This window comes from Haliotis asinina, chromosome 16, assembly GCF_037392515.1.
Source record: "Haliotis asinina isolate JCU_RB_2024 chromosome 16, JCU_Hal_asi_v2, whole genome shotgun sequence".
Lineage (NCBI taxonomy): Eukaryota > Metazoa > Mollusca > Gastropoda > Lepetellida > Haliotidae > Haliotis > Haliotis asinina.
In genome coordinates, this window is record NC_090295.1 from 3742799 (window position 1) to 3758224 (window position 15426).

A 15426-nucleotide genomic window follows, 5' to 3' on the forward strand; every position below is an offset into this window, starting at 1 on the left:
GGGTATTATGGCTCTATAGATGAAAACAAAATACACCAAGATTTAGAGTAATTATAGGACTATCATTGTGCCAGATGTGCCACCATTAAATCGTTGGTGAGCCATTTATTACCCAGGTGTGAAATTGTCCACCACTGATGTTATTAAACCGTTCACTAACAGTTTGATGGTGTCGGTCTTTCGAGGATGAATTCTGCACAACTCGAAAACTGCACAAAACTATATTTGCAATAATGACGGTGTGAAACAGCTGTAAGAATGTACCACTGAAAATGAGATATGACAGAAGGCGACAAGTGTAAGTCGTTTTCAACCTTTAGCAACCACCGTTCATACAAACTTGCATGATAAAGTAAGTAATGTTCGACTGACACCACTGACAGGCATAACACACATGAAGTCGTGCAGTAAAACCACACCAAAGATCATTAATTTTGCACTTAAAAGCCTGTGTTTAATTATTAATGCACTTAGACAAAGGGTTATGGTGAACTATACTGTATCTTGAAAACATCATGGTTAAAACATTCAGCCACCGCTCTGATGTCGTGGTATTCACTGCGGAGGTCGGTTAAACTCGACACAGTCTCGCCCAGTTCAGCCTGTATCTGACCATACAGAATGTTCTGAAACAGGAAGTGTGTAAGTTTAGTTGTACGCCGATTTTAGCAGTATTCCAGCGATATCACGGCGGGGGAGACAAAAAATGGGCTTCACACATGGTACACATGTGGAGAATCCAATCAAGGTCTTGTCGGTAACGAGTGAACGCTTGAACCACTAGGCTACCCCTCGTTCTGAAAGGACAACACGTTTCCGTTGAATTGTCTCAGAACGTTAGCAGAGAAATTGTATCAAGCAATGATCAAGAGGAGATTAGATTAGCGCCACAGTGTTTTAATTGTAAACGACCGCTCGTGTTTGATGTTGGCTGAATGTCTAAAAAATGCCCAATTTAGTCATTTTAAAGTAGTGTTGTGGGCAACGTGACATGTCATGACAATGCCAGTCTGACAACAGGGGGCTCGTACGTGACGTCTCAATGAACACATTAGTCACGGTCTGTCAGTTCACTGCCAGTGAGTGAATGGTTTTACCCCGCTTCGACCATTACTTCTGCAATGCCCCAACTGGGGACACCGGACAGAGGATTCATACACTGTACCTCTTTTGGGTGAGCGACCCCGGATTGCATCTTGACGGGCAAACCCTTTAGCCGCGAGGCTACCTCACCGCCCACATTACATTGTGATAGGGAGAGTGGAGCGGGTGTTGCCAGATGAGATAGTTCCCACTCTAATATACCACTCTAAGTAGGGATATGGTCACTACAAACAACCTTGTATTTTAATATTCGTTGGATGAAAACAACCAATCCCACCAAATGACTAAAACTATCATCTACCCAACCATTAACCCTAACATAACCTCACTCAGTCATTCAAGAACTCACTCAGCCACTCCCTCACTCAGCCAATCATCATCTCACTCAGCCACCTCACCAATCATCAACTCACTCACTCAAAGAAAGACAGTGTACCTCCAATGCCTCCCTACTTGGGTAATTCTTCATCTTTTCTGTCAAATCTTCGTCAGTTTCAACGATAAAACAGGCTGTGTCGTTCCTCACTAGGACCAGGTCCTGAGTCAAATTCAAAATATCTTATAATATCTCATGATATCACATAATATCTCATGATATCGCGTATATTATAATATCTCCCAAGTTAACATGATATCTCCCAGTATAAAATGATATCTCATATCTCACAATTTCTCATAATATCCAAGATATCTCCCAATATAACATGATATCCAAGATATCTCCCAATATAACATGATATCTCATATCTCACAATATCTCATAATTTCTCATGATATCTCCAATATATTATATCTCATAGTATCTCATGATATGATATAATATCTCATAATATCTTATAATATCTCATAACAGTATCTTATACATACACGCACCTCTGGAGCTAATGAACCATTTGATGCTAAGGGTACATTCAAGCCACGAGGAATTTATCTTTGAAATCTATATTGCAAATTGCTCTTTTATTTTTTGTTGTGAGGAAATTTCATTAGAATCAATAATCCGATCTACGAGGTAATTGTCCGTTACATCTACAATAAATAGTAAGGGATTTGTGGTTATTTTTTCAACTTTGGAACAAATAGCAAATCGATAGTTTAGCGAACTGACCAATTCAATGTAAAACAAAAACGTTATAATTATGTGTAATATCCTTGGCAGTTCAAACAATGATAATGATATCGGAAATGGAGTATGAGATGTTTGTGTCCCCTCAGTAATATTTAGAACTGACGAAATTCAACATTGCCTCCACTTGCAAAATCACCGAAATTCAATGATATTTATAAAATCATATTTAGAACTGATCGAAATTCAATATGACTTTCATTTGGAAAATATGAAAATTACGTCTGGGCTCTTTTTGGAAATTTGGCGCAATTTAATATAGCCTCCTTTTAGAGAATTAGCGAATTTCAATAAGGCCTCCATTTGGAGATTTAAGGAAATTCAATATGGTCTCTGTGTGGAGAATTAGGGAATAGCGATATGACCTACATTTGGATAATTACTGAAATCTAATATGGCCTCCATTTGGAGAACTAACAAAGGAAGTTCAAAATGATCTCCATCTGGAGAATTTAGGAAGTTCAACATGGCCTCCATTTGGAGAATAAAGGATATCGCCACCACTTTCTCTTCCAAATGTCATTTGTGTTCATTTGTTACCGATTGGTACAAGAATAATCTTTTCACCTCGATTTTTTCCAGACAAATTGGGAAATTTGTAACTGATTTTTCAAGCCAGTTTAGAAAATAAAATAAATGACAGTTAATTCACCCTATCCAGACTTCGCGAACTGAATCTGCAAAATTGGGTTACTATTTTACATTCTCCCACTGTCAGGCAAACACCCATGCCGGGGTAGCATTGGTAACACCATAATAATATCACGCATGTCAAAATCATTTGTCTGATGGTGAACGAGGTTCTTTACCATATTTGCTGAAAGATTCACCAGTACTCACAGCTGAACGATGATATTCGAAAGTGTACCCTTGGATTTTCCCAGTTCCAAAGTCGAAGACTCCTAACCCAAACTGGGCCTGGAATAGTCATAGAAAGCAGACAGAGTGAGCTAAACTCTTGTGTACTTCTGTTTCAGTTATATCGACACAGGCCAGATTTCTTATGGAGCGATCTCCAGAGTGACAACTAAATGATCTCCGATCGCGATAAGCGAGCGAGTGTGGTGTACGTTGCAGTTTTAGCACTGTTCCAGCAATATCAGGGCCGGGACACCAGACATGGGCTTCATATATTCTACCCCAGTGCAGTGTTTGCAATACTTGAATTTGCCAGCTGGCCATCAGGCCATGCTGTGGCCGTCGATTATTTCGAACGTTTCCCCAGGGGCAAATCGAACCCGGAAGATGGGAGAGCAAATTACCCAAAGCTGGACAAGGGAGAGAGGGTGAGTGAGTCAATAAGGTTTATTCCAGCAATATCATGGCTGGGAACACCAGGTATTGGCTTCACACATTGTTTTCATTTGAGGAATCAAACCCAGGTCTTTGGCGTGACGAGCGAACGGTTTAACCACTGGGCTACCCCGCTGCCCTTTAGGCTGAATGAAACAAAACAAGAACTAAGGAGACCCCCTGAAATGCTTGTTTGTAATGCCAAGAGGAACGAAGAATGACAGATATACCGATCCGTGTTTAAATATACTCTTCAAAAAGTAGGGGAAGTATACTTTCAATGTACGATTGTCGAAACTGGGAGACATATGGGATTGAATCAATGTTGATACAATAATAATGGCTGTTTTGAGAATGCATCACCACATGGATTTCATTCAGTCATCCCCCTTGTTAGGTGACTAGAGTATGACATGGAAATTTCAGGTTGACAGTTTTCAGTCGCTAGTGTTTGTGATTTGACCCTGAAAAGCCTGACCATGCACGGATGCAAGAAAAATATCGGGAAAAATGGTCTACAGTGATTTATCGACCTGCCTGAAAAACATCAAGATTCATAATGACACCCCATGCACGTGTAGGAGCCTCCCACGTTGTGCACGTGCTTCCCATGTATTGTGTTTGTGTGTGGTGATAAGGCGAAATGATGCCGCATACACAAGATGAATGTCATTGTAACGTTCCTCCATGGGTTTTCTTTCTACGTCGAGATACATCTCTTTTCATTTCGTCTTGATAGCGAAAGGATTGGTGACATGAGATGGGCGTTTTTCGTATTTCAGTTTGGGATACCATACATAAGCACTGCAAAAATGTATTTAGTTGGCTTTGTAAGATGGAAACCTTTCTGGGTCATTAATCCACCCATCCCCACCCCATCCCCACTGTCATCATCTCCTCATCCCCACTGTCATCATCTCCCCTATCCACCCCGACCCCCATCCTCACCCCATCCCCACTGTCATCATCTCCCCTATCCACCCCGACCCCCATCCTCACCCCATCCCCACTGTCATCATCTCCTCTATCCACCCCGACCCGCATCCTAACCCCATCCCCACTCTCATCATCTCCCCTATCCACCCCGACCCCCATCCTCACCCCATTCCCACTCTCATCATCTCCTCTATCCACCCCGACCCCCATCCTAACCCTATCACCACTGTCATCATCTCCCCTATCCACCCCGACCCCCATCCTAACCCCATCCCCACTGTCATCATCTCCCCTATCCACCCCGACCCCCATCCTCACCCCATCCCCACTGTCATCATCTCCCCTATCCACCCCGACTACCATCCTCACCCCATCCCCACTGTCATCATCTCCCCTATCCACTCCGACCCCCATCCTCACCCCATCACCACTGTCATCATCTCCCCTATCCACCCCGACACCCATCCTCACCCCATTCCCACTGTCATCATCTCCCCTATCCACCCCGACCCCCATCCTCACCTCACACCCAATGACATCATCTCCCCTATCCACCCCGACTCGCATCCTCACCCCATCACCACTGTCATCATCTCCCCTATCCACCCCGACCCCCATCCTCACCCCATCCCCACTGTCATCATCTCCCCTATCCACCCTTACTCCCATCCTCACCTCACACCCAATGTCATCATCTCCCCTATCCACCCCGACCCCCATCCTCACCCCATCCCCACTGTCATCATCTCCCCTATCCACCCCGACCCGCATCCTCACCCCATCCCCACTGTCATCATCTCCCCTATCCACCCAGACTCCCATCCTCACCCCATCCCCACTGTCATCATCTCCCCTATCCACCCAGACTCCCATCCTAACCCCATCCCCACTGTCATCATCTTCCCTATCCACCCCGACCCCCATCCTAACCCCATCCCCACTGTCATCATCTCCCCTATCCACCCCGACCCCCATCCTCACCTCACAGCCAATGTCATCATCTCCCCTATCCACCCAGACTCCCATCCTCACCCCATCCCCACTGTCATCATCTCCCCTATCCACCCAGACTCCCATCCTAACCCCATCCCCACTCTCATCATCTCCCCTATCCACCCCGACCCCCATCCTCACCCCATCACCACTGTCATCATCTCCCCTATCCACCCCGACCCCCATCCTAACCCCATCCTCACTGTCATCATCTCCCCTATCCATCCCGACCCCCATCCTCACCTCATCCCCACTGTCATCCTCTCTCCTATCCACCCCGACCACTATCCTCACCCCCATCCCCACTGTCATCATCTCCCCTATCCACCCCGACCCCCATCCTCACCTCATCCCCACTGTCATCCTCTCTCCTATCCACCCCGACCACTATCCTCACCCCCATCCCCACTGTCATCATCTCCCCTATCCACCCCGACCCCCATCCTCACCTCGTCCCCACTGTCATCATCTCCCCTATCCACCCCGACCCGCATCCTCACCCCATTCCCACTGTCATCATCTCCCCTATCCACCCCGACCCCCATCCTCACCTCGTCCCCACTGTCATCATCTCCCCTATCCACCCCGACCCGCATCCTCACCCCATTCCCACTGTCATCATCTCCCCTATCCACACCGACCCCCATCCTCACCTCGTCCCCACTGTCATCATCTCCCCTATCCACCCACACCCGCATCCTAGCCCCATCCCCACTGTCATCATCTCCCCTATCCACCCCGACCCCCATCCTCACCCCATCCCCACTGTCATCATCTCCCCTATCCACCCCGACCCCCATCCTAACCCCATCCCCACTGTCATCATCTCCCCTATCCACCCCGACCCCCATCCTCACTGTCATCATCTCTCCTATCCACCCCGACCACTATCCTCACCCCCATCCCCACTGTCATCATCTCCCCTATCCACCCCGACCCCCATCCCCACTGTCATCATCTCCCCTATCCACCCCGACCCGCATCCTCACCCCATCCCCACTGTCATCATCTCCCCTATCCACCCCGACCCGCATCCTCACCCCATCCCCACTGTCATCATCTCCCCTATCCACCCCGACCCCCATCCTCACCCCATCCCCACTGTCATCATCTCCCCTATCCACCCCGACCCCCATCCTCACTGTCATCATCTCTCCTATCCACCCCGACCACTATCCTCACCCCCATCCCCACTGTCATCATCTCCCCTATCCACCCCGACCCGCATCCTCACCCCATCCCCACTGTCATCATCTCCCCTATCCACCCCGACCCGCATCCTCACCCCATCCCCACTGTCATCATCTCCCCTATCCACCCCGACCCCCATCCTCACCCCATCCCCACTGTCATCATCTCCCCTATCCACCCCGACCCCCATCCTCACCCCATCCTCTTTCTGAAAGGAAACTTCTGGATGTGTATACTCTTTGAAAGGAGCATCACCAATACTTTAATAAAATTATTATGAACATATATGAAGTGCCAGTATACATGTCCGGACCGCTAGGACATTAACTACCCCATTTAAACCAAGTTTCCTAGAAGGTTAACAGTCACATTTCTTATCCCACCGGATACCCTTCACTGCAGGGACTAGAAGTGCATGTTTAACTTCCACATCAGGTAAGGGTTTCATTGTGGGGCAGGATTACAAAACGCGGTCAATCATCCAAGAACTCCCTCTGATCAACGTTGAATTTAGATGATTCGTGACCAGGGTTCTATGAACAAGCGACACACAAGCCACTGGTTTGTAATATATTACATTTATATTGATCGAATAATAACATGGTATCTATGATTCATGAATAAGTATATCAATAACTAAAATAATGCCGGTAAAGTACAAGACCTATTTAAAAATGTAACATTTTTATAAAGGAGGAATGTGTTAATGAGGAATAATAAACTCACATATGCCACAAGGGACAGTGTAGATAAAATCAGCAGCCGCATGCTTGTCTCAAAAAGTAAAAACAAGATAATCTCACCACATTGTCAACAGCTGGTCAGCCGCTATCTGTACTCCAGGTGTACCTGTTATCTATTAGCAGTCCATGTTCTCGCAGAATGTAGTTCAAATATTATTGAAAATATAGTATTTAAGAACAGGTTATTTGGTGTTTACTAAAAGAGCATGCCACATTTCGTTTTACTTTTGCAAACACCAGCTGAGATAGATTTACGTTTAGTCTCTGACACTTTTAATAGCAATTCTAAATCAATTTTAATATAGACAAAAGCCTCTTGGGTTGAACACCAGTGAGTATGGTGAGAGGATGAGTCGAGACGTACATTTAGACTTGCTAAGAGAAGGGAAATGAAATTAGCTCAAAATTTCCTAAGACCTACATGCACGTCAGATTTACAGACTTGGGGGTGGGGGTGGGGGTGAGGTGGGGTGGGAGGGTACACAGGTACAACAAGTTTCGTAACGTGGTTCAGTTACATATCCAGTACTAGTTGCGGGTTCTGAATGATCACTGACAACAGTAAGAGGATATATATTGACGAGAAAAAGAAAGTACACATGTTGTGTTTCTTCCAGTAAGACAAAGATAACAAACCTTTGGATGAAATAGAAAGTGTATTTTGAAGCACAATACAAGACACGTGTTTATCAGCAAAATGTCATTGTAACAATAAACAGCGATGTAGTGATGACCACTTCAGTTCGCATTACACCGGAGGGTCCAGGCTTTCTACGCAGCGGTCGGTGGGTCCATATACCAGCAGCACGAAGTCGACGTACCCATTGATGTGGCTGCTGATGACCTCACTGTCAATATCTGGTTATGTCGGTGAATAACATGCGGGTAGCGACTCTGTTGTGGTAGACCACTTCTGGGTCGATCTCATGTCTTGCCTGTCATATTGAAACGGTTACATAGCCGAATTATGATTCGTCTTGTGCAATCCAGTGTCAATATGGCCCTTGGAAGCACCTATTTCTTGACATTCATGTGACCTGTTCTCGAAGCGCTGACGTCAGTCTTGGCATTTTGTGTTAAGTCATTGTTCAATCTTTAGGACAAACAGGTTATATACCTTCTGTACGAAAAGTGCACGTGCCTGGGGCAGATATCACAATTTTGCGAAAATTCGTGCACATCACGTGCAAATGTTTTGGCTTGCATTTTGGCAAACGGAACATAATGGTTTGCTTTCTCTGCAATCCGTTTTCTTCAATAATTTTACGAGAAAGAACGCAAATTTGGGATTGTAGCAACAGATGCACCTGTGTACTTTCTTGTGCTCGTCGAATATTATTGTCGAACTAATTATATAATACTTGCATCCATATGGATTTGGACAATACCAATCACAAGATATTCGAAGGGTTAATGGGTCCATTTAACGTTATAACGAACGCTCTTATAACGAGGTGGCGGATACCTATCCGACCACTTGCTGAATACATTAGTCGAAATGTGGTTATAACAAAATAAAGTTAGTAATATTTCTCAGTTCGTTTTACGCGTGGTTCGTTATAGCCGTGTTCTGCTGAAATGAATATGATCGTATTCCATCGTATTCCATCCCAGTGCGTAAAGCCAATAAGTCAATGTCGCAAACATCTTGAGTACTGAATTTAACAAAAATCTCTCCGTTTTAAATTTCACTTTACATTTACATATTCATGATTGATATTCACACACAGGCAGGTAGCGATTTATGAACTAAAGTATTGTCTACATGATACTGGGGCGTTAGATTGACTACTGCATTCCATGATCATGAACTGAAATCCTGGAAATCAGTATTTTTTTCTATTTTAGACAATGTTGGTTTTAAGCCTTGTGTGAAGTTCACGTAAAATAACGTCTTCATCGAGAGCGCTTCCGAAATGTCAGGTGCTGAAATATGATATCAAATTCTTGTTATTCACAAGGCCGATCGATATTTGTGTATGCTGTGTCTGCCCAGTAAAGGGTGGCGGCATACCCGACACTGAATGCGGGAGTACACCGTCGCACCTGTCCTGCAGTGACAGAGTATATCGGTTTGGTTTGTTGCGATACGCTAGGCATAAAGATACGATTACCGGAGATCTCTGTCCTCAAACCATTCGTTGTACTACGCTATTCGTAAGAGTGTGATATATCATGCAGTTACGATAGCGTGTAATACCATAAACGCTTTTACTGTAAACGGTGTATGACACTTGTCAGGCGTATCGCTCCAACAACGTAAGTCCTATATTTAGAACAGACGTAGAGAAACGACCATCGTAACTTTCACACATAATGATACATTGAAGACAGGCGTAGGTCTTTCAAAGCCGCAGCTCTCACATTTTCACGCTAGCTTTAGACAAGCGTATAGCTACGAGCATCGTAACTCTTACAATGTACCATATACCGTTTGGCAGTTTCTACAGGCTGTTACGCCCATTCACTGTTAAGATACATAATTCAGTAATAACTGTTGTTTGGCGCCGGACCCATCAGTTTCAAAAGCTGTTTATAGATATAGAATATTTATACAGCGCACATATCAACGCACTAGTGCATGCTCAAGGCGCTGGTGTTTTTCCCTCGATCACCGGATGTCAATCTCAACAGCACATCGTATTTCAATCTCAACTCCCTGGGGAGTATACAGCTCTTGCTGCCACTAGGCGCACCGAGTTTATTGTGGCTCTCTCATCCTAACGAGGTACACATCTGACAGCTGGGTGGACTGGGACACATAGTCACAGTACTTTGTCCAAGTTTACTGCACGTTGCTGTACCCACAACTAGGTGAATGCACGTGTTCATGTGGCCACCATCTGGTCATATAGCAACGGATTCGTGGGTTATTTTCAGTGCACAGGGTTGTATACTCGCCAACTCGCCCAACGTGTTTGGCGACGGCATGTGTATAATTGAGTGGTCAATGTGAAGGGTGACGTCGTATGTCTGAAACCGGATGTCGCTGTAAAACTGGCAATCGGTTAAGCCAGGATGTACATGGTGTGTTAGGCATGTCCCTGGTGATACGTCTCTTGGGAATTATCTTACAGGACATATACTCTTAAAAGAAAGTGAGGGATCTTCATTTTTTTAATTTACGATTAAAAATATTTAGGAGAGTTTTCGGAGTCAATTAATGTTGATATGATATTGACTATTTTGAGAGTGCATCACCATTTGCACTTCCTTACAACCATAGTTATTTGGAATGTAGTCGCTTTTGAAAGATGATTGGTGTATGACATGTAATTTGCTTGCATACGATTTTCATTTTAAAACAAACAACTAGAAACAAACACTAACAGATGTGTGATGCAAGGTGAGTGTCAAAATTAATGTTCTAAGTGATTTCTCTACCTTCTTGAAAAAAACGTCAAAATCAAGAATGGGACCACATGCACGTGTATGGGGCTACTGTGTTGTGCGCATACAAATAATGCATTGTGTTTAGGTGTGGTAACAGAGGGAAATGGCGGTGCGTTCATAAGATGTCTGTCCTTCAAACGTTTGCTAACGTTTACACTTCCTATCCAAATTGAAAGTTCATTATCCCCTACTTTTGTTGAAGAGTATATATTGGCTGGCTGTCTTTGGGACAGATTATAAGTTGTTCCCTGGTCCCGTGGGGCCCATGGGTTGATGTACCCCCGATGTTTGTTTATGTTCCCTGAGCCCGAAGGGACAGAGGGTGCATTTTGGACTGTTTGAATTATGGGTATCAGATCGTACAAATCAGCCATCGTCTGTGAATCAAACGATTCGAATCTTTCATCTTGCTACATTTCCCGGAGGCAAATCTTTTCGTAGGCATCGCTAGATTTTGCAGACGATTCAAGAAAATCAGATTTAGAATTATCTCTCTTCTGTCGATTTGCATGCGCGAAACATCGGTAATATCCATGTGTCATGCCAGGTGCAATGTGATTCGAGAACAAGAAGTACTACCACGAAGTACCGAATGAGTTGCCATTGGTAGCAAGGTACCTCGCTTGTAAGTGGGGTACATTGGAAATAATATAAAAGCGCTTAGCCAATCGGAAAAAGACATTCCTGTGTGAGGTAAGATAATAAAAGTTGTACTTATAGTGCTTAATGTAGGTGTCATTCGATAACTTATCAACGGAAAGATGAAAGAAAATTATGTACATGTAGCCGAAGATTATTTCCAAGATGCTTGCAAAATATCAAAATAATATGACGTCTACTGAATTTTAAGAAAATTATTCTTACTACAGTTAATTAACATGTAAGAGCATTGAAACTGTACTTATGATGACTCACTTATGGCCAACTACGGTATGTATGATGGCATTACTACAGAAGAGTCGTCTGTAATGTTCTATGTGTTCGCTCGCTCGTTCGTTCTTTTATTGATTAACGCCGCACACAGCAGCAGTCCAGTTGCATGGTTGCGGTCTGTAAATGATCTAGTCTGGGCCACACAATCCAGTGATCAACAGCACGAGAATCGATCTACGCAACTGGGATTCGATGGCATATGTCTAAAAAGTGGACGAGCCTGGGCCAAGAGTTTCGAAGCTCTCCCAGCGCTATGATAGTAGTAAGTGCCACACATTAACTATGGGTATCTTAGCGCTAACAAAGCTTCGAAACTCTAGACACCAGCTCCTGTTAGTCAGCATTATGCGACAAGCGTGGGTTGCTGAAGACCAGTTCAAACCCAAATCTGCGAGGGTCGCTTGGTATGTAAGCTGTTTGATGTAAAATCCACAATAAAATTACTTTTGTTCGATCATTTCTTGAGATCATAAAAGTAGAAATGAGTTCCCCTTATACTGTATTTTTTTCAAATCATTGTGTGTATCTGTGGATATGTGCCTTAAATGCAAACTGCGAGTCGAAACAGTGAGTTTGGTTAAACTGCTTGCTTAGCATCAAACCACATCAAACCGTATCAAAGAGGTCAAGGTTATTTCCGTCCTTGGTGAGAGCATGAGATCGGGGATGGTCTAAGTACCCCAGATATATCTTGGTCATTTAGCAACTGCTGAAATCTGAACACTGTCGACGATCAGACCAAACGGGTGTGTCGTGTTCAGACAAAGGACAGCTTACGTTAGTTCGTTCGATTGGTTCGATTGATTCGACAGTCCGCTCCAATCGTCCGTCCGTCCGGACGGAGAGATTGACAATAGTCAACCACATGGCGAACAGTACACAAGGTGTCGTCTTGCTAAGACATTGCTTTCCGCATTAAGCCATTTAGTGTCACTTTAAAATAGCCGTACCCCATGCAGTACTGATCTTCAGACAGAACTGTTCAAGCAAAACTGGGATTCATAGTCACAATCGTTCACCCAAACAAACAAACAAACAAACAAACAAACAAACAAACGATGACCGTAACAAAAAAAGTTTTAATATGTCGACATGCAAGACTTAGGAGCTTGGAGTCAGGTCGTAGACGGTGTGCCTGAAGCATTCAGCGACCGCACGGATGTCGTGGTATTTGGAGCGGATTTCGCTCAGATCGCCCTTGCTCTCGCCAGTGTGGGATGTAATCTGCTGGTAGATTTTGTCCTGGAAAAAGCAAAAACACCATCATCACCGTCTCCATCACTATCTCCACCACTGACTTGAAAATCATAGTTCACAATTACTTTTTACGTTATCAAAAACATTTATTTAGTTATTCCCTGAAAACGCAACTGGTGTTATTCACCACAACTTTTCTTCTTCATTACACAATGATCCTAAGATTCTAAAGGTCTTTCAGAATGATTTTTAAGCGATTCGATGGACTTCCTGAATCTTCTTCGGCACATTATCGAAACTGATTAAATCCGTGAATTCTGGATCGATTCCCCATATTATTACGTATGAAGTTTGTTCCTGTTTGAATATTGCTAAAACGGAGTAAAAGCGAACTCACTTACGACGGTCGTTTTATTTTCAATACATACCTCGAATGTTTCCCTGCTGTTCTTGCTATCCAACAGCTTCTCAATGTCATCGTCAACATGCACCAGATAACAAGTGTTGGAGTTCCTCACCAGGAGAAGATCCTGACAAAAGCAAAACTCTTGGTACAATATCAGGATGTCTTCATCATAACGAAGTAATATAACAGAAGAAAACGCTCAAGCCTGATTCACTCGTGAATATCAGGGTAGGACTGGTCTTCAGCAAAGTAAGCTTGATAAAAGAGGCGACTAACGGGTGGTCAGGCTTGATGACATGGTTGGCACTTGTCATTATATCCCAGTTGCACAGTTCAATCCTTGTGATGCTGAACAATGGATTGTACATGTGGTTCAGACTCGATCATTTACTGACATATAGTCAGATTACTCGGCGTTACACAAAACACAAAGGCTTCAGCAAGAAATCAAGTGAGATTCTTCCTCAGCATCCAGAACAGCCAAGAGTAACAGAGATCGCTCTTAGGAGCAGAGCCATAGGTGACACAGCAGAACAACAAGGAAACGGCTAACTCCCCAAATAAGAAAAAAGCTGCATTTCAATAGTAATATTTGAAAGCAAAAAACAATACTGTAATACAGTTTTGACGCCTTTTATCCACATTTTTCAATTTTTCTATTTTTTAATCGAGATCTTTGCAAAATCTAGGATAAATGCTCCCAGTTTAAATCCACTACCGCAAGGTTCGAGGAAGCTGCTTTCCCAAATCTCATTCCCATGAAGATCAGATTTGGAACAGATCTTTAGCAGATCATGTTTGCAAGACGCGACTACAGGGATCGGGTGGTCAGAATCGCTGACTTGGTGGACATGTCATGGTATTCAGAAATGGAACATTGTGTTAACAACACCCAAACCATACTGACTCTTATAGGATGAGCATTAAAATTTGTGTGGAGGTTGCGAACACTCACATGTAAGACTTCTATATGTCATACTATCTCATACTTACATGGCTCTTGTGGTACTCAAAGCTCCAGCCGTGAATTCGGTCACTGTTCCAGCCGAGGATGTTGTTGATGATGTCCACTGGTCTGATCTGGGCCTGGAAGAGTGAGCGAGTTGGAATCAAACCTCTGTGTTTCATTCATGTCACATCTTGTCATTGCTACATAGGAATGAATTGAATTTTTTCAAGAAAATCTATTTTGCAACAACGAACCCAACACATTTTGGGTTTCCTACCCGCCACAAAAATGGAAGACGAAAAAGGAGGACAAATGATCATTTTCTCTCCAGGTGAGGTTTCCCACTTTTGTACAATGAATCCTCTTAAGCGACAGAGCCGGTTCTCATATTTGTTAGCTTGTCGAAGTGAAATAGTTTACATATGAATTAACAAATGGACATCCATTTCCTGTCAATTATGACAAACTCACAGTAGCCAGAGCACAGAGTCCCAAGATGATATAAACCTTCATGATTAAGAACTGTTGATGACATGCACAGTTGAATGGCCGACACGTCTTTAAATACACTTTTGCAAGGGATCAGCAGGTTTTATCTTTAGAGCAGATCGTGTTAAAGGAGTGTCGTTTGTTATCAGAATGACTTCTTTTTTGCAGGAACATAAGTCTTAGTTTATGGACAGGGTTCGTCGCTACTGTTTGTGAGCTGCCTATTTGTCTTAACTTTTAGTGTGTGGCAATCCAGCAATATGGCAACTAACTACTGTGAACTTCTTACGTTGGTTGATGTCATGAGCAACATCTATACCGTTAAGGCATGATGATATGCAGTGATCTACGTCATCAAAGGTCGTTGTACAATAAAACGGTGACGCATGGTCATTCTTCATAGGTAAGCGTTGTAGGTCGCATTAGACACGTTGTTGGTGAGTTCTTGCCTGAAGCAACTCTATCATGGCTCGCCAGAAGTCCCAGAAATGTTGTGACATTATGGTTCACAGAAGTCACCAGAGAGATATTCCAGACGAAATCATGATGCACTGGAGCAAGTCCTTAATCACGAATGGAACTCATTACGTCAACTTCAAATTATACAGTATATGTCTGATGCAGCCAGTGAAGAGTAGAGTCGGTGATGTTACTGCAGTTGGCGGAAGTTACA

The 15426-nt window shown here is 43.7% G+C and overlaps 2 protein-coding genes across 2 annotated transcripts; both read right to left on the reverse strand.

Moving 5' to 3' along the window:
• Positions 1-482: 482 nt before the first annotated feature.
• On the reverse strand, positions 483-7411 carry LOC137268767 (uncharacterized). Its single transcript, XM_067803346.1, has 4 exons — positions 7370-7411; positions 3071-3148; positions 1541-1642; positions 483-626 (listed from the first exon to the last, which is right to left on the reverse strand). Exons 1-4 carry the CDS (start codon positions 7409-7411, stop codon positions 483-485), a joined length of 366 nt encoding a protein of 121 aa, XP_067659447.1.
• Positions 7412-12771: 5360 nt separating this feature from the next.
• LOC137268408 (uncharacterized) lies at positions 12772-14825 on the reverse strand. Its single transcript, XM_067802975.1, has 4 exons — positions 14736-14825; positions 14309-14401; positions 13338-13439; positions 12772-12954 (listed from the first exon to the last, which is right to left on the reverse strand). The coding sequence occupies exons 1-4, from the start codon at positions 14775-14777 to the stop codon at positions 12814-12816; spliced, it is 378 nt and encodes a 125-aa protein (XP_067659076.1). The 5' UTR covers positions 14778-14825; the 3' UTR covers positions 12772-12813.
• Between the last annotated feature and the right edge of the window lie 601 nt (positions 14826-15426).

Bases quoted from the DNA above. Each gene is read 5' to 3' on its own strand.
- LOC137268767 (XM_067803346.1), bottom strand. From the start codon at position 7,411: ATGCGGCTGCTGATTTTATCTACACTGTCCCTTGTGGCATAT. The intron at 3,149-7,369 runs GTGAGTTTATTA...TGACTATTCCAG, and splicing joins CACTGTCCCTTGTGGCATAT to GCCCAGTTTGGGTTAGGAGT. The intron at 627-1,540 runs GTACACTGTCTT...TTCCTGTTTCAG, and splicing joins CAAGTAGGGAGGCATTGGAG to AACATTCTGTATGGTCAGAT.
- LOC137268408 (XM_067802975.1), bottom strand. From the start codon at position 14,777: ATGAAGGTTTATATCATCTTGGGACTCTGTGCTCTGGCTACT. The intron at 14,402-14,735 runs GTGAGTTTGTCA...TCACTCTTCCAG, and splicing joins GACTCTGTGCTCTGGCTACT to GCCCAGATCAGACCAGTGGA. The intron at 13,440-14,308 runs GTAAGTATGAGA...TGCTTTTGTCAG, and splicing joins TTGAGTACCACAAGAGCCAT to GATCTTCTCCTGGTGAGGAA.